The sequence below is a fragment of the Mastomys coucha genome, unplaced genomic scaffold, assembly GCF_008632895.1.
Source record: "Mastomys coucha isolate ucsf_1 unplaced genomic scaffold, UCSF_Mcou_1 pScaffold14, whole genome shotgun sequence".
NCBI lineage: Eukaryota > Metazoa > Chordata > Mammalia > Rodentia > Muridae > Mastomys > Mastomys coucha.
Genome location: NW_022196896.1, coordinates 101,303,743 through 101,320,892, shown reverse-complemented (window position 1 = coordinate 101,320,892; position 17,150 = coordinate 101,303,743). Strand labels below are relative to the sequence as shown.

Here is a 17,150-nt window from a genome sequence, read left to right as displayed (position 1 = left end):
ACCAGGCTGGCCTCAAACTCAGAAATCCACCTGCCTCTGCCTCCCAAGTGCTGGGAGTAAAGGTGTGCGCCACCACTGCCCGGCTTGTTTTTGTTTTGTTTTGTTTTGTTTTTAAAAAAAAACTGCAGTCCACGATGGCACACACCTTTAATTCCAGCACTTGGCTGGAGGCAGGAGGATTTCTGAGTTCGAGGCTAGCCTGGTTTACATAGTGAGTTCCAAAAACAAGACAGTCTCAAGAGAGCTGAAGCCAGCGCCCCCTGTGGGCAGCCCCTGGAAGCGTGCCTCTCTGACTCTGCCTCCTTGGGGTGTTGTGGAGGCTCCTGACATTCCTGCACACTCATTCAGGCCACTAAAAAGAGCAAGAGAGAAGAGTAGAGACTACAGGATCCTAAGCAAGTCACATGTCCCTTCTGAAGTTGCATTTCTAATCTGTGAGTTGAGAGGTTGGGGTGGATCAAGCTTGGGTGGGGAGGGAGGGTCTGCTGTGAGAACGGAGGGAGTCACAGAGTCCATGCAGGAAGTGCTCCCAAACATTAGCCTTTCTTGAGGTCATTACTATGATCTCTTTAATATGCCCAACAGAGAAGGCAGGAGCTGAACCTACAAAGAGGGATTGAGCAAAGCAGAAAAGCTGCCTGGACCCTGGCTGGTGACCTTGCCCAAGGCAAGGGGCTTGGAGTTCGGTGCCAGTCCCTGCTGGGCTGGAGCCTCCTCAGAGGCGCTGCAATTTGAATTTGTGGTCCCTGGATTGTTCTTTAAGAAAAGTCCTGGTTTAGGTCACAGGGGGTGACATGTCTTCTTCACCAGGGGAGAGAGAGCTAAAGACCCCTAGGAAACCAATATCTGAGGAACCAGGAGGGGGCTGTAATTCAGCGGAAGTACATGAACTATGTGTCTTTTCTCCCTGGACCCTATTGTTCCCCAAGGAGGGGCCTCAACCTTATCCTCCAGTGTACTGGGAGCAGTCATCAGTTGCTGCCCAAAGTCCTAGTGGGGGTACTGGGGAGGGAACCAAGCAGGCCAGCATAAGAGGTAAAAGATGTCCTACTGTCATTAGCCCAGGAGCAGCCCCAGTTGATAAAGTGGACATGGGAGGTGCTCCTTCCTGCCCAGGGAGAATGGGGTCAGAGGGCACTGCACTGCTCAGAAGGGAATCAGCTGCACAGAAAAATGGAGGCCCCAGGTGGGAAGGGATTACCAACCCTGCAATTCTCTGCTCTTTCCACACCCCTCCTCCATTTCCACCCTCTTCCAGCCAGCTTGTCCTTCAGCCCCTGCCACCAGTCATACAGCCTGACAACCCTGACCAGGGCTTAGAAACAGGCCTCTGAAGCCCGGCTGAGGCAAAAGCAAGTTTAGATCCTTTCTACCCCCAAACTGAGCCAGGATAGAGTTGAGGACTTCTAAAGATCATGTGCACACCCTGGCTTGGTGGCTTCCTCCTGAACGTCCTGCTGGCCTAGAAACCTGGCTGCCCCCTTCAGTCATGTTTCTTTTCCAGGTGGGAGGGCACCTGGTGGAAGACCTCCTTCCCTGCAGCCCCAGGACATTTGAACAAGCTGTGGAATATTGCAGGCCTCTACCCAAGCAAAAAAGCCTGATGACCACTTTTCTCTGAAGACATGCCTTGTGGGTAATGGGGGAGGGATGGGAGTTTGGGGGAGCGGCCAGAAGTTCAGAGTTGTATAGAATGGAGGGTGCAGTCCAAGCTGGGATCCAAGTTGTGTCTTTGGATGCACGTGGTCCGAGACACTGAGTGCCCAGACATAGGATTGTGAGCAGCTTTAAAACTACACCCAGATGCAGAAACCTTCCAAGAGACACAAGGCCAGCCAAACAAAGGCCTCAGCAGAGTGGCCCAGGAGATGCTTCCAGACTCTGGCTGCTCCCCTTATTAGACCTGAGATTCGGACAAGCTACTCAGCATCGCTTCACTAAGCTCTTTCCCCAACGGTAAAATAGGATGCAGAGCATCATCCTTCTAAAGAATGCTGTGGTGTTAAACAAGACAGCGTTTGTGACATGCTTAATAGGACACTTGCCTTCGCTAATTAATGGCAGCTGCTACTGTAATTATCATTGTTGTTTTCCTAACTCGAGGCCTCTTCCATGACTGCCCAAGGTCCTCACGGTGGTCCGTTTTCACCCCAGCCCTGAGAGCAATCTCAAGCTTCTCACCTGACTCGCTGGGCACATACTGGTGACCCAAGTCCTCTTGGACACTGGCGGAGAGGTTTGGCTGCGATAAGCCCTTGTCCTTGCGCAGCCTGGAAAAGCCCCACCGGTGCCGGCTTCTGCTTTCCCCTGGAGCTGGACACACCCAGACCCATGAGTTCTTGTGTAGTCATTCCCACACAGCACCCACATTCCTGTAGCTCTCAAAGTAGGAAAAAAAACAAAAAAACAAAAAACAAAAAACAAAACCCAAACCAAACCAGCAAAAAAAAACCTTGACCCTCCTCTTCCCAGCCTCTGCCTCTCCTTCTTCTTCCTCTCTATCTGCCCCTGCCAGCGCCACCCTTCCGGCTTCTGGAGCCCCCTTCTCCTCCTCTCTCAGAGCCTGTCTCCAGCACACCACTCCCATTACTCGCCTAGTCCCTCCTTACCTGAGGAACCCGACGTGCCGCTGGCCTCTGAGCCCAGAGACTCGGCGGAAGGTGTGGTGGCACCCGTCTGAGAGGCCAGCTGGTTGTGCGGGACACCGAGGCGTCGCAGGCTCTCCCCTTCGGAAGTAGCCCTGCGCAGCCGTCCAAACAGTGGCGTGCTGCGACCCGAGGCGCCCCCGGAGTCCTCGCTGCTGCCGCTGCGCTGCAAACGGCTGGACAGACGCTCCAGCGTCGAGCTGAGTCTCCTGCGCACCGCCAGCACCGGGGAACCCCGAGCGGAGCTGCCCCCCTCCGAGCTCTCCCCGTCTCCACTGCGGGACTCCCAGGCAGGGTGTCGCTGTCCCGGAGGTGTCCGCCGCAGCTTCTGCGACAGGGACAGCGAAAGGCGCCGCACAAGGCCTGGCTCTCCGGCTACCCTGAGGTCCTGCACGGAGCGGGAACGCTCCGGCCGTCGCACCAGCTCTAGCGGCGTTCCCGCCGGGCTGGGCCGGTATATGCCATCCTCCTCCGCCCCACGGAAGGGACCGCGCTCCTCCGAGCGCGAGCGGCTCAGTAGCCTTAGGCCCCGCGACAGTGGCGATTCACGGCTGCGTTTGAACTTAGCCTCGAACACAGCCTCTGATTCGAGGTTCTCGATGCTGCCGCTGAGGCTGCTGCCTGGCCTGGGGGGCACGGTGGGGACTCGGGCTTTCTCCGCTAGCACTGGGGGAGTTCTGGCCGAAGGCACGCGCTTCTCAGAGGCTCCAGGCGGCGGGGAAGCCACCCTGGCAAACACAGCCGCGTGTGGCTTAGGTTCTAATGGAGACACGGCGGGGTCTTGTGGGGACAGGGTGGGACTGGACAGCTGGAGCGACTGCATGATCTGGGCATAGGGGGTGAGAGGTTGCGCTGGCATTTGCAGAGCCAGACGAGGTTGTGCTGGTTTGGCAGCTCGGACTGGTTCTGGTTTGGGCTCGGGGACCTTTTCGGGGACCGGCTGAGGTTCCGGGGGTTGGGGAGAGTCTCTGGATTTGGCAGCGGAAGGTTCCGGGGACTTGGTGATACTGGGTTTGGGGGCGCTGGGCCTCGCAGGGCTCGGTGGCTGGGTCTCACTAAGAGCAGATAAGGAGGGAGACTCCTGCAGCCTTCGAGCCCCAAGCCTGGCTATGGGGATCTCGAGGGGTGCCCCCGCGCGGCGGTGACGACCCCGGGGCTCTGCCTCACCCTGAGAGAAGCTGCTGCTCTTTTGCAAGCCCCGGGACTCGGGAGGGGGCTGGTGGTGGGGGGCAGCCTCGCTGGAGGCAGCCCGCGCCATCCTGGGATCCCTTGCACGGCCTCCCAGGCTCTCCAGCAGGGGTCCCCTGAGGCCGCTGACCTTGCCATCCTCGGGGCCTCCCCTCAGCAGCCGCTGACGCAGAGCCTGCAGCCTCTGGGCGTACTCGCCCTCACCCAGGCCTCCCCGAGTCAGGCGGGTGGCACCCGGGCTGGGGCTCCTGCGCTGCGGCAGCTCCACGGATGCCGCCTTGTGCAGGCTCCGGCCCGGCTCCCGCGACCCGACTCGGGGCAGGGCGCTCTCAGCAGAGCTGCCCCTACGGAGCTCTGGCCGCCTGGGGCTAGGCCCATCAGGGGACTCCTGGCCGGGAGAGGGGAGTGCCTCAGGGCTGGGGGCCTCTTGGTCCTTAGAGGGAGCCCTTCCCTGCTCTTGCCAGTCCATGGGGGTGGCAGCCCCAGCTTCCGGGGTTCCCAGAGCCTCATCTTCAGTGGGGATGTCCGTGAGGGATACCCGAGAACCTGAGAACTCAGGCTGCAGGGGGCGGGGTACTGAGGGAAGTTCCTCCAACTCTTCCTCTTCTGAATCGGAAGAGGATGAGAGCCCTCCGCTCGGGGGTTGTCTTCTAGGCATGGCCACCCACACCCGCTCCGGGGGAGCCCGGAGCAGTTCCGGAATGGGGCGCAGCACCAGGTGGCACTTGTAGCTGATTTGAGAGCGCTGCAAACAAGGTGCCACAGTCAGACCAGAAAGGCCCAGAGGCTTAACTGCTTCCCAGGCCCCTTTCAACTCTGGAGAGAGATGTGGCAGATGGGAGGGCAGCTCAGGCAGGGAATGGGGGTGGGGGTTGGGGAGGGGTTTCACCATTGAAAAAGAAAGATTGTGGGAGGAAATTAGTGTGAAAAGGACGAAGGCGGGGCCCGGACAGACTCACCTGCCACCTCCTCCGTGACAGAAAGAGCTTCAGGTGATCTGTGCTCACCTCCGCACCCTTTGCTTCTGTCTGCAAACCCAGGAGAGAGGGCGTGAGAGACAGCACTCTATCAACCCAGACCTTTGTAGGAGACAAAGTCCACTGGGGGCCTTGGAGCAAGAACCCCTGCGAACCGACTGTCAGGCCAGAGCTACACTTGAGACAAATTCTTTGACTACAGGGGAAGAGGCAAGGTAACAGGCAACGTCAGAGAGTGGGGTTTCCCTGGCATATTGGGTATTCTGTTAGTCCCCAGCTCCCTTCTGTCTCTGTGTACCACCAGCATCCCAGACATTTGAAGCCCTGGTGGTCCAGACTCATAGATGCTGCCTGTGGCAGCCCACTAGGCTCACTCCGATGCTACTTGTTTCTGACCCGAGGAGGGGAACTCTTCAAGGGTTGCTAGCAGAATGGCTTGTCTTTGGCTGACCCAGTGCCGTAGTCAATGACAAGTATTTTGTTTTGTAGGATGAAGTGCATCATGCTCAGGGCCTTCTGTGCTAGGCAAGCAGTCTGCTACCGAGCTATGTGGCATCAGCCAATGGCAAGTGGATTTAGATGCCTTCTCTGGACTCATCTGCTGACCACCTCCTTACCAGTGCCTGCTACTGTGTCCCAGGATGCTGGGGCTTGGAAATGATAAGAACCATTCACACGAAGTTCCTAAGTTAGTGAGCCAGGCCACTCGGTCACCAGTGAATGGAACCAACCCAGAATGGAGATGGCCACACGAAAAGGAAGGAATTAGGCCAGGACTGGTCTTGTGCACCAGTAGGAAGCCCCTCTGCCCCCACCTCAAGGATAGGAAGTCTAGGCCTATGCTTAGAGTCTATGCTACTCTAACTTGATCATTGACTTGGGCCTCAGTTTCCTTATCAACAAAATGAGAGTGATACTACAATCCTTTACAGATCGATTGTGAGGCTAATAGGTCACACGTATGTAAAATGCATATCATAGTTAACATGTATAATGCTTAGTAAATGGAGCTGTTTGGACTAGACTCACTTTGAACCAAGGATGTTCCAGTGTCTCTTCTGCAGTAGGTCTCCTGTAAAGGAATAAGAAGTAATAATTTATCACTCATTCATTCATGAACAGTTGAGAAAATAGGCCCTCTTAAGAACTGGGGATTTGATGCTAGAGAGATGGCTCAGTGGTTAGGAGCAAATGATGCTCTGCTAAAGGACTGAACAGGTAGATTATAGCTGCCTGTAAATCCGTCTCCAGGGGGTCTGATGCCTCTGGCTTCCACAGATACCATCACTCATGTGCAGACAACACACTCATGTGCAGACACACACATACACATAATTAAAACCGATAAAAATTAGCTAGGCAGTGGTGGTACACGCCTTTAATCCCAGTATTTCCAAGGCAGAGGCAGATGGATCTCTGTGAGTTTGAGGCCAGCCTGGTCTACAGAGCAAGTTCCAGGACAGCTAAGGCTACATAGAGAAACTCTGTCTTGGGGAAAAAAAAAAAAAAAAAGCAATCCGTGCCAGACAGTGGTGGCACATGCCTTTAATCCCAGCACTTGGGAGGCAGAGGCAGGTGGATTTCTGAGTTCGAGGCCAGCCTGGTCTACAAAGTGAGTTCCAGGACAGCCAGAGTTACTCAGAGAAACCCTGTCTCGAAAAAAAAAGAAAAAAAGAAAAAGAAAAAAAATCAATCCATCAATCAATAAAAACAAATCTTTGAATTTGTTTTAAAAATGAGTCTGGGGTTGCATATTTAAGGGCAGGGGTTTGGCAGGAGTAAACGGGTGTTTTTTGAGGGGGGAGGGGAGGTCTCTGCAGTTAAGGGCTCTTGTACTCACAGTCGGTCCTGCACCAGCACTTTGATGAGGAAGCCCCGGGCCTCCCTGCTCAGGCTCAGAAAGGTAGTCTCTTCAAAAGCCACGTTGTAGTTCCGGATATTCATGAGCGTTGTCCTGTCATTCTCCCCAACAAATGGAGAGATGCCCGTCAAACTGCAGGGGCAGAGTGGACTATGGTAAGAGGTAGGCAGGGCCTTGAGGTGAAGTACAACACCTGTGGTGGGGGACCAGGAATAAGGAGACCCAAGGTTGTGGGGGCGCCAGAGGCTGGGCAAATCTACACAGGATGTCAGAGTTTTCCTAGTCTTGTCCTTCTCCCACTTGGGGTCCTTGGATAAGCAGAGAGGCAGCAATTGCCTTGGGAGCTGACTGCCTTGTGCTTTGGAGAATAACTTCTGTTCCCTCCTCCAGTATGGCTTTCCCATGAGGAGATGTATTCCCCCTTCTGGTCCATGCTCTGGACCTTCTAGGATCAGGTCATTCCCTGCCAAGATGGTGCTCAACTCGCACTGGCCTTTGGATCGAGCATGACCATCTCTTACGGAGCTGTGGCATGCCAGTTGGGGGTAACCAGGCTGGTGCATGTGAACCCCCTTAAGTGTGGAAGAGAAGGGAGAGGGACGTGGATCCTGCGAGTGTTAGGGGTGGGCCAATCAGGAGGCTGCAGAGGGGTCCTTACCAGAGGAAGGCAACGACGCCCACGGGCCTGTGGGAAACCAGAAACACATGTGAGGGGCCAGCACACTCCCAGCAAAAATGAGTAGCTCTCTCCACCACCATTCTGAAAAGGATGAGTCCTCCCTGGGGATACGTCATAGGAGTGTCTACTTCTGGTAGGAACTCAACCCAAAGTCGGGGGCCATGGCAGGGTTGGCTGAGGAAGCCCAAAAGTCTGAAGACCAATAAGCTTATACCAGTCTTATGTGTGGAGACCCAGCCCCAGGGAAGCTGAGAGCTGAGGCCCAGAAGGACTGGGTTAACCCTGAATGATGAAAGATGAAAACCACTTGGGCAGGAGGGAGCCATGCTATCCACGGACTGTCAGAAGAGGAATCCCAGTTTCCTGATGCTCTTCCCAGCCAGTAAAGCAAGTCCCCAGCTCGGCCAGCGTGCCAGCATTACCAGATGTCAGTGACTCCAGACACAGGGCTCTGGTTGACAATCTCAGGCGCTACAAACTCGGGCGTGCCGTATTGACAGTATTGGGGCTCTCCCGGAGTGAGTTCCTGGGCATTCCCGAAGTCACAGATGCGCACTTGCTCTTCACCCCCTGCACCATCCCATACTAGCAGGTTCTCCGGCTATAACCAAGGCGTGGGAGCTGATGGATTACAGACGATCCCATAAGGTAGCCCCACCTTCTGCATGCTCGCCACACCCCTTCCTCACCTTGACATCCAGATGCAGCACATGGCTCTGATGCAGATAGCATATTCCCTCTAGCACTTGACGCATATAGGTCCGAGTCTGTGGAAACAGGGAGGCCAGGGTCCGTGGAGGTGGGGGGACACTCTGCTTCACCATCACCAGAGATGTGGCAAGAGGTCAGGGGTCAGGCCAATTCCGGGCAGTGGCCTTTAGATAGTTCATGAAAGCTCATCTGTGGCTCACCCCACAGGATAAAGGATGCTAAGACTCGGGGTTACCATGTGCCATTGCACACATTGAGCACAGTACAGATACAGAGAATAGTGATTTGTATTATACTAAATAGAACCACGCAGTATTCAGCTTGTATAGCCATGCAGTAAGATCAAAGTCTAGGTGGTTTTCATAGAATGTGTACATTAGGAAAACTGGGAATCAATGGAGTTAGGGGGTGCAATGTGTCTGCTGTTGTTAACAGACAACAGTACAAGTCTTGTCTTGTGGATTGGGGAATTGTGCTGTCTGGTGTTGCTCCCCACCACCAACCCTGGCTTCCCCGTGGGCACAAATGACTTGTGAAAGACCCACCCATCATTCTTAAGAGTCCACACAGGTGAAAGATGGTACACAACCTTGCCCCTTCCACCCACTGCCCTCACCTCAGACTCACACACGGTGGGCTTCCTGGCCATGCGCTCTAGAAGCTCTTCTGTACAGCTGTATCATAGGTCAAGGAGTAAGGGTCAAGCACTAACTTCCCTGCTCAACTCCAGAACTGAGTCCAGCCCATGCTCAGAGCTCCTAGGACCCTGGTTCCCCACAAAGCACATCTGACGCAGTCAAATGGGTCAGATACTGTGGTCCACTTTCCTGGCAGCAGGTTACATAGATAAGGAGACCTGCTTGAACTTGAACTCTCAGGCAAGTCCCTTATCCATTTTGAGCATAGATTTCCTCCTCAAGCAGTGAAATGAAGGCAACAGATCCTCTCCTGGCATATGAAGCATTTTATAGAGCTCGAATTATAATAGAATCTTATTGACTACTGACGGAACCTCTTGGCGATGTTTGAGAGTAACCCGGAGGCCCTCATAATGAAATCAGCTGTCATTTTGCTGAGGTCTGGATTTGAACAGTGCAGACTCTGAGGCTGATGTGCAGGTCAGATTCACCCTGCTCCAAGAGGGTCAAGCCAGCCACCAGGATTGTTAGTTCAATGTGCCTTTGTTGAGCCAAAGTTTTTATACAAGAGAAGGGTGTCGCTTTATGAAAAGAGTCCTCGTAAGTAAAGCAAGGTCTGGGGTCTCATCTGGAGCAGGGTCCTATCAGATGTGCAAATACAGTGCACTGCATCCTGTGATGGAATACTGTGTCTGCTAGCTGCTAGTTAACCTCTTTACGTCTCTTTCATCAACCATAAAACAAGGGTGAAGTTCTACCATGAAGATATACCTGAGGACTGAATATGTACTAATTATAAAACCCATGCAGCCTTGCCAGGCACACACTAGATGCTGTATAAAGGTAAGCCTTTTTTTTTTTTTTTTTTAAAGGTTTCTTATGTAGTCCCTCCCTGTCCAAGAACTCTCTCTGTAGACTAGGCTGGCCTTGAACTCACAGAGATCTACCTGTCACTATCTCGTGACAACTGGAATTAAAGGCATACGCTACCATACCTGGTATGCACTTAAGTTTTGGGTTATTTTTTGTTTGGTTGTCTTTTAAGTCAAAAGATCTAGAAACGCTTTTCACTCCAACTGTCAACAGGCCCACTTTTTTTTTTTTTTTTAAGGGTTTTACATAGCCTGGATTGGTCTATGCAGACAAGAATGACCTTAAGCTTCTGATCTACCTCCCCAGTACTGGGATCAGAGGCGTGTGTACCTCCACACGAATTTTTATGCAGTGCTGTAAACTAGAACCCAGGGCTCTGAGCATGCTAAAAAAAGCTAGATTCCCCACCCCAGTTATGGCCCTAGCTCAAAGGACCACTTTGCCAAGGGCAAAACGCGTTCCAAATTTGCCTTTACAAAGAACAGTCTTTCACCCCCTTCTCGTCCCAGGATACAGTTCCGTGACAATGACAAGTCCCCTGCGCCTCTCGAAGGCTTCGTGGAAGTAGAGCACACAGTCATGCTGGAGTCGGGCCAGCAACCGGGCCTCACGTCTTGCTGAGGCTTTAGGCTTAGCCTGGCTAGGGATGAACTTGGCTGCAAACTCCAGGCCAGAGCTCCGCTCCACTACACGCCGCAGGTAGGAGAAGGCACCCCTGGATGACACAGGGAAGGTGACAAGACGCTGCTGTTACTACAGCGCTGACCCTCTCGCCTCCCTGGCCCTCAGACCCAGCAGCCCCTCTTGCTCCTTGAAGCCAGCCAGCTCTTCCTCGCCCCACACCACACCTGCCGATCTCTTGGTGGATGTCGTAGTAGTCGCTAAGCCTTCTTCCTCGGTGCTCCTCATCCTCTCCGACTCCCTCGACCTCCATGGCTGTCTGAGCTGGGGAGGAGAGAGATGTCCCCCATGTTGGGAGGACAAGAAAGAGACAAGGGCAGAGAGAGGCAAGGTGGGATGGACCCCAAAAAGGCAAAGGACAGAATGCTGGTGCAGGGCGGGATACTGCCTGTCTCTTCTCTCCAGAATACTAACCCACCTGAATGCACAGACAGCTCTGCCTTGCAGGAGACCTCGCCTGCCAGGTTCCGGGCCGTACAGGTATAGACGCCTCCATCCTGGCTTCCTGCACTGAGCACCACCAGGGAACACTCGTTCTCCTCATACACGAAGCTCACATGATTGCTTTCAGCCAGCAGCACCTCATCCTGCAGAGGTGGGAGTCACTTGGGTTTGGCTTTACTGACACCTGGGCCTTGCTATTCCTCCACACCAGACAGCCTCTTTCATCTGGACCTGAAGGCCAGGAGCCTGCCTATCAAGCCCACTTCTGTCTCTACTCAGTTCCTCTGACCCCAGGACCAGCATTAGCTTTTCCATTATCTCTTGTTAATAGCCCCTAACCCGTGCCAGGTGATGGTGGCCCACACCTTTAATCCCAACACTCACTTGGGGAGGCAGAGGCAGGCAGATCTCTGAGTTTAAGGCCAGCCTAGTCTACAGAACAAGTTCCAGGACAGCCAGGGCTACATAGAGAAGCTCTGTCTTGGAAAAACCAAAGACCCAAACCAAACCAAACCAAAACCAAACCAAACCAAACCAACCAAACAAGACCCCTACCCTTTCAGTTAGGCCCCAGAGTCCAACCTCCTCCTTTTCCTCCTCTTCCTCCTTATTTTCCTCCTCCCCGCCCTCCTCCTCCTCCATACCTCTGCCCAGACACTTCGAAGGCCTTCCAGGATTCCACAAACCCCCAACTCCCCGCCAGCTACCGCAGCCTGAATGACCCACTGACCTTGTACCACATGATGTCTGGCAGTGGTTTCCCCTCAACGACCACAGCAAAGCGAGCGGTTTCTCCAGGCCCCACCTCCACATCTTCCATGATAGACTCAAACCGAGGTGCCTCTGCAACAAACAGGGATGGGAGAGGACCAGATGTCATCACCACAAGGACCTGCCTCCTCAATCCCTGTCCTTATCAGCAGCTGGATGGTGAGAATACCAGGCCTTGCCTTCCCAGCTCCCCCACCCCACCCCCACCCCCATCCCCGGCCCCCCTCGCCTGAGGACACCGGAGTTCTTGGCTTGGCTCTCACTGTAAATCCTAACACAGTGCTTTCCAAGGCTCTGAAGCACGGTCACTGGTACAGATTGCTTTGTGTGACCCTTAGGATTCATTTGGTGGCTTTGAAATTAGGACATTATTATACACAAAGAAACCTGGAGGTCCTATCTCTCTGGTCTGGCTATTCAGCCCTTCCATTCTACAGTTAACCATGAGGCAAGTGCAGTGTGGCTCAGAGCTGCCCCCTATGGGTGACAGCTCTTCTCAACACCCCACCTGGTGGCCTCGGACTGCCTGTACTTGCCTCCCCACACCCCACACCCCCCCGCGGGAGGAAGCTGGAGCGCTGACCTAGAACTCAGCTCCTGAAGGGCACAGCCTCTGTCTTGAAGCTTCTCTTTCTCTGATTCTTATTTAAATTGTCTAGGAATCCTTCTACCTTCTGGGAGATGGCAAGCCGAACGAGGAAAAAAAAAAAAAAAAAGCACTGCCCAAATATTAACTGGACAGTCTCGGAGGGAAGTCTCCGCTCACTTCTCCCACCAACCACACAGCCAATCATCTCCTGAGAGCTCTAGCTCTCACGGTAGAGTTAAGCACACTCTGCAGTGTGCCTTGTGAAGACTGTGAATCCCAGGCCCTGCGTTCTGAGTGCATCTCGAGGACCCCAGAGGAATGAAAGTAATCAAGCCCCAAAGGGGAAAGGTAGAGCAGCTGGGTATAGATTGCCACCACCGTAGGGACCTGCCTGGCTTTATATAGACAACAGGAGAGGCTATTATCTGGCAGTCAAGAGAAGGGGCTGCCTACCCTGCCTGGCTCGTGGTGAAGCAGGGCATCGCAGAATGGGCTATCTGCTATAAGACCCAGGTCCCTTTTGACTCTGGGTGGTTAGGATAGTCCCTCTCCATCACCATCCATGCCAGGCTAAGATGCAGGGCTCCTAGGCCTCTCTAAGCCCCAAATTTGGCTACCCCTGAAGGGGTGGACAAGTGTAGCAGATGCTACAGTCTGGGGACAGAGTGGTGACTGGAGTCAGAAATGAAGGGTAGGAAGTAGACATGAGTAAAATCCCTGAATTGGAAACCACATCAACACAGGGCCAGGAGGGCCCCAGCTCATTCTCATCCCCACTGTGGCTGCTCCTTCCCTCTAGGAACTCGGTCCCCTGTCAGCTGAGGGAGGAAGCAATTTGTCAAGGTCAAAACTCCGGAGGTTTTTAAGTGAGCTTCAATGTATTTTTTTTTTTTTTTTTTAGCAACAGAAAAAAAGGTCCATTTGCTCATAGATTGTCTGTGCTAACTAAAATGTCACTTTGTTTGCTTTTGGCTGGAATTGTATCCACTCAGCAGGTAACAATATTCAGTTCAGGTGGATCTGAAGTTTTAAGTGGTGGTTACAGATGCTGGACTTAATAAGCAATCCAAAACACAAAGCAGTGGCCACTTAATGCATGCTATAGCCCCAGAAGCTCTGACTTTAAAGGAGAAATCTTCCCCCCACCCCAAAAAAGGGGAGGACTTTGGTTCTGGACCTCCACATGCTTAAGGTGACAGTGGTGAAGTCAGAGTGGCTGTGCCAAAGGGCAGCTGGGAGCCTCGGAGCTGGGCGCAGGCAGCAGGCTGAGCTTGAGGGCACTTGGTGTTTAATCAGCTTCTCCTTTCATCCTGCTTTTGCTGAGATGATGTTTCCTTCCTGATTTTAGCATATTAACTACTAGTACTCAGAGCTTTGCAGTCTGGCATGGGGATTTGAACCTAGCTCCTAAACTTAGAGTCTGTGACTTTGGGCTAGGTTACTTAACACTTTGACAGTATTTCCTCATCTGCAAAATGGGAATGACATCTAGCCCCATCTCATAAGGTTGAGGCATTTAATGAGGTATATGAAGTACTTCACAGTGATCCTGGCATTTAAGAGACACTAAATACTATACATAACATTGTACACAAGGTTGTGTATATAGGTGTGTGTGTGTGTGTGTGTGTGTGTGTATGTGTGTGTGTCAGTGCTTAGGATCCAGCCTAAGGCCTTGTGCTGGCTGACCAAGTACTCTACAGTAAGTTACATTCCAGGCTCTCTTTCTTTTATTTAAGTCTAGACCTTGCCGGGCAGTGGTGGCACACGCCTTTAATCTCAGCACTTGGGAGGCAGAGGCAAGAAGATCTCTGTGAGTTTGAGGCCAGTCTGTTCTACAAAGCGAGTTCCAGGACAGCCAGAACTACACAGAGAAACGCTGCCTCAACTTGACCTTCCCTTATAGCCCCGGTTGGCTCAAACTCACAATCATCCTGCTTCACCTCCCCGAGTGCAGTTATAGAACATGTCACCATGCGTGATCAATAACTATTACTATTATTTCTGCTAGTATCACTAATATTGGCATTGTTACTAGGAGGGCAAGCCTGAATGGGCAGACGTGGGACTGAATCTCCAGCATGCAACATGCCTCAAAGGGAAGAAGAAGTTGTCACTTACCTGCCAGCTCCAGGGTGACTGAGCAGGCCTTTGTGCCATGGCGGTTCCGGGCACTGCAGGTAAGGGGCCCCAGGTCTCGTCGGCTCACCCGGCAGATCCGCAGACAATATTGGTCGTCATCTGGCTGACTCAGTTCATACACACCTGCTCGCGCCTCGAGGAGGGCTCCCCGGCAACTAAGGGAGATAGGAGGAGTGGGTCTTGCCAGGCAGGGTTGGCTGGATGATCCTAGGTAGGGGCCAATGGGGAGCAAGGACTCCTACCTCCTCCAGACAACCTGGGCCTCCACATGGTTAAAAGTGACGGTGACACAGGCAGGCTGGCCCTCGACCACGTACACAATGTCCTGCTTGTCCAGCACCGCAGGCGCCTCTTCCAGGGGTGGGCCTGGGGGAGGACACAGGCTCTGTGTTCGGCTGGTATCCCCTGCCTCTCTCCCCACTCCTGGACTCTTTTAGAGTTCCAGTTTTACAGGTGGAGAAACTGAGGTTCAGAGAAATGTAACATAGCCAGGAAGCACCTTAGGATGTGACCAGACCACACTGCCCATCACTGATGGGATGGGGTCCTGCCAGGCAACACTGTCCACGCTACAGTCACCAAATCCAGACAGCCTTTGAGCCTCCACCACTGACTCCACGCCCATCCCCATCCACACAGCATTGGGCTCACCGTGCTCTAACAGCTGTACGGGTTCTGACGGTGCTGAAGGCTTGCTGCTGCTCTTCCCGCTGGAGCTGAGGACCCGGAAGATGTGCTGGATCCCCTTCTTCAGCCCCGTGGCTGCCCACTCAGGCTCCCGCAGGCCCGTGACCAGTGCCGTCCACTGGTCCGAGCCCAACACTTGGTGCTGCACAGTGTATGTCAGGGAATCTGGGTCTAGCGGAGAAACAGCAAAGGTGTTCCTGATCCCACTTCTTGAGTACTACCCACCGCTGTCCCCCCCGTTGTATGCTCAAAAGCCTGGGTCTTTTAGGACCCCTGCCTGAGCCTTCTCTGTTCATCCCCACCCTCTGACCTGTACGACCCTCACCTACCAATAGCCATGTCCAGACTCCTGGGTGGGTTCCACGATAGTGTGACCATCCTTCCAGTCACAGCCACTACTTGCGGAGCGCCATCTGGAGGACCTGGAACCACATCTGAAAGCCATGGGTGGGAGGTGGGAGGTGGGAGAGTGCTTTAGAACCTCACAACTCCACAGGATTACCAACCCTTAGAGAGCTAGGCCTGAGGCTGAGCCACAGGCACCGGGACAAGGCCAGCTGCTCCCTCGGGAGTGGAGCACCCTCCCCCAGCCTCGCCCTTAGTTGGTGCCAGTGGACACAGCTAACTAGACAAGATGCTTGCCTCACCTGTGACGTAAAGATGGGCATAGCAGGCCGCTTTGCCCAGCTTGTTGGCGATGACACTCTTATAGACACCAGCGTGCTGAGGCCCCACCGCTGGGAACACCAGGCGATGTATGTCTCTGTCTGTGGGGGAGGCACAGCGACACATGGCTGATCAGGAGGATACTTTATGGACCGAGCCCATGCGCAGCTCAAGCCTGGCCATACAGATATTACCCACTGCAGAGAGAGGACCAAGGGGGAAAGGACAGGAGCAGCCACCAAGAGGCTTGTGCTTCCTGAAGCCAAAGCTAGTACACCGTGCTCCGGAATGTCAAGCCTGGCCACTTGGCACCTTCTTCTCACACAGGGTTTATCTGTGTCCGAATGTCAGGATGTCTGTGACAGCTCCCTTGTTCCTGTACCTCCAAGGGTTACAACTTCCAAGCCAGCGTTCTGAGATGGGTTTTTTAGTGGGTCCTGCCTCAGTTTCTTCTCAGCCTAATAGCCATTGCCTGTCCCTCATCTCCAGCAGAGACCGAGGAAAGCCTACCGGAAATCAGCTAAACCAGAAACTCCAATATCCATCCCGCCATCTGGCTGCAACTCCTTCCTGACTGTCTGTCCGTCAGGTCCCTGGACAGGCCGCGTGGGTTCCGCCTCGGAGTCTGTTCGCCATACTCCTTCCTTTCAGAATCTTGTCCACTCTTACCTGGAGCTTCCTTCTTTAGACACAGTTAAGGTGCATGACCATGAAGCCCATCCTGCAGGGGCCTTACCCCCTCCTTCCAATGCCCTGATGCCCTCCCTCCCTGGGTCTCGAGCCCTCTTGAAGCTCATCGCTGGGTACCAGATCCTAGTGACTTTAGAGATTTCTCCTTCTCACTTCCATGAGTCACAGCTCCTGTCCAGTTCTGCTTGTTCCGCCTACAACGCAATGCTTTGCATGCAGTAAGTGCCAAATATATGTCACATTATAAATTATAATAAGAGTTGCCTGCTCTGTGTTCATCCGATGCCAGGTACCTTAATCCTTTCAACAACTCTACAAAATGATCCCCATTTACCCAGGAGGTCAGAGACATTAATTGACTTGTCCAAGGCTACACAGCTAGTAAATGATGAGGCAATGGTTTGAACTTGAGTTCCATTTCATCCCGCAGCTCTTTCCTTACACTCTGCTCCATCAATAATAAGGATGCAGTCGTCTGGCGGGACGTGAAGAAGTGGTGGCCTGTGCTGTTCTCCTTCAAACACTCCTGCCTTCCTCTAGCACTTCTCTCACTGGGAATGGCTATCCACTCATTTATCTCTGCCTACACTACTTAAAGGGGAAGAGACACCAAAGGCTACCAGTGACCCCAGACACAGGCACAGAAGAAATGGCAACTCTGATTCTAAGACAGACATCTACCCAGGGTCTCCAATGGGGACACGGCCTGTGACTAAGCGATGACAGCTTCAGCTGCTGGTACTAGGAATGAGGTGAGGATGGAGTTGGGAGAGTGGAGTGTGAGTGATTAAAACCAGTCTAGTTCTCTTTTCTTTCTTCGGTCTTCTCTCTCCCATACTTTTTCCTTTCCTTTCCTTTCCTTTCCTTTCCTTTCCTTTCCTTTCCTCTCCTCTCCTCTCCTCTCCTCT

General features: G+C 53.3%; 1 protein-coding gene and 1 long non-coding RNA gene across 10 annotated transcripts in view; one reads left to right on the top strand and one right to left on the bottom strand.

Moving 5' to 3' along the window:
* Positions 1-17,150, bottom strand: part of Speg (striated muscle enriched protein kinase) — a 56,910-nt gene that overhangs the window by 6,390 nt on the left and 33,370 nt on the right. For 8 of the 9 annotated variants that reach the window (XM_031368076.1, XM_031368077.1, XM_031368079.1 and 5 more), the window contains 18 exons: positions 15,534-15,653; positions 15,216-15,320; positions 14,851-15,057; positions 14,442-14,565; positions 14,179-14,354; positions 11,428-11,540; positions 10,672-10,840; positions 10,421-10,517; positions 10,087-10,287; positions 8,678-8,735; positions 8,040-8,117; positions 7,773-7,951; positions 7,330-7,356; positions 6,651-6,803; positions 5,840-5,882; positions 4,793-4,861; positions 2,610-4,578; positions 2,182-2,313 (listed from right to left, as the gene is read on the bottom strand). In XM_031368076.1, coding sequence (XP_031223936.1) covers positions 2,182-2,313; positions 2,610-4,578; positions 4,793-4,861; positions 5,840-5,882; positions 6,651-6,803; positions 7,330-7,356; positions 7,773-7,951; positions 8,040-8,117; positions 8,678-8,735; positions 10,087-10,287; positions 10,421-10,517; positions 10,672-10,840; positions 11,428-11,540; positions 14,179-14,354; positions 14,442-14,565; positions 14,851-15,057; positions 15,216-15,320; positions 15,534-15,653 — 4,020 coding nt within the window. Of the gene's footprint in view, positions 1-2,181; positions 2,314-2,609; positions 4,650-4,792; positions 4,862-5,839; positions 5,883-6,650; positions 6,804-7,329; positions 7,357-7,772; positions 7,952-8,039; positions 8,118-8,677; positions 8,736-10,086; positions 10,288-10,420; positions 10,518-10,671; positions 10,841-11,427; positions 11,541-14,178; positions 14,355-14,441; positions 14,566-14,850; positions 15,058-15,215; positions 15,321-15,533; positions 15,654-17,150 lie in introns of those variants that run through there. The other variant, XM_031368085.1, reaches the window with a different exon arrangement.
* LOC116088607 overlaps positions 16,913-17,150 on the top strand; it is a 1,179-nt gene continuing 941 nt past the window's right edge. The window contains exon 1 of the long non-coding RNA XR_004117941.1: positions 16,913-16,994. This is a non-coding gene — a long non-coding RNA (uncharacterized LOC116088607). The remainder of the gene's footprint in view (positions 16,995-17,150) is intronic.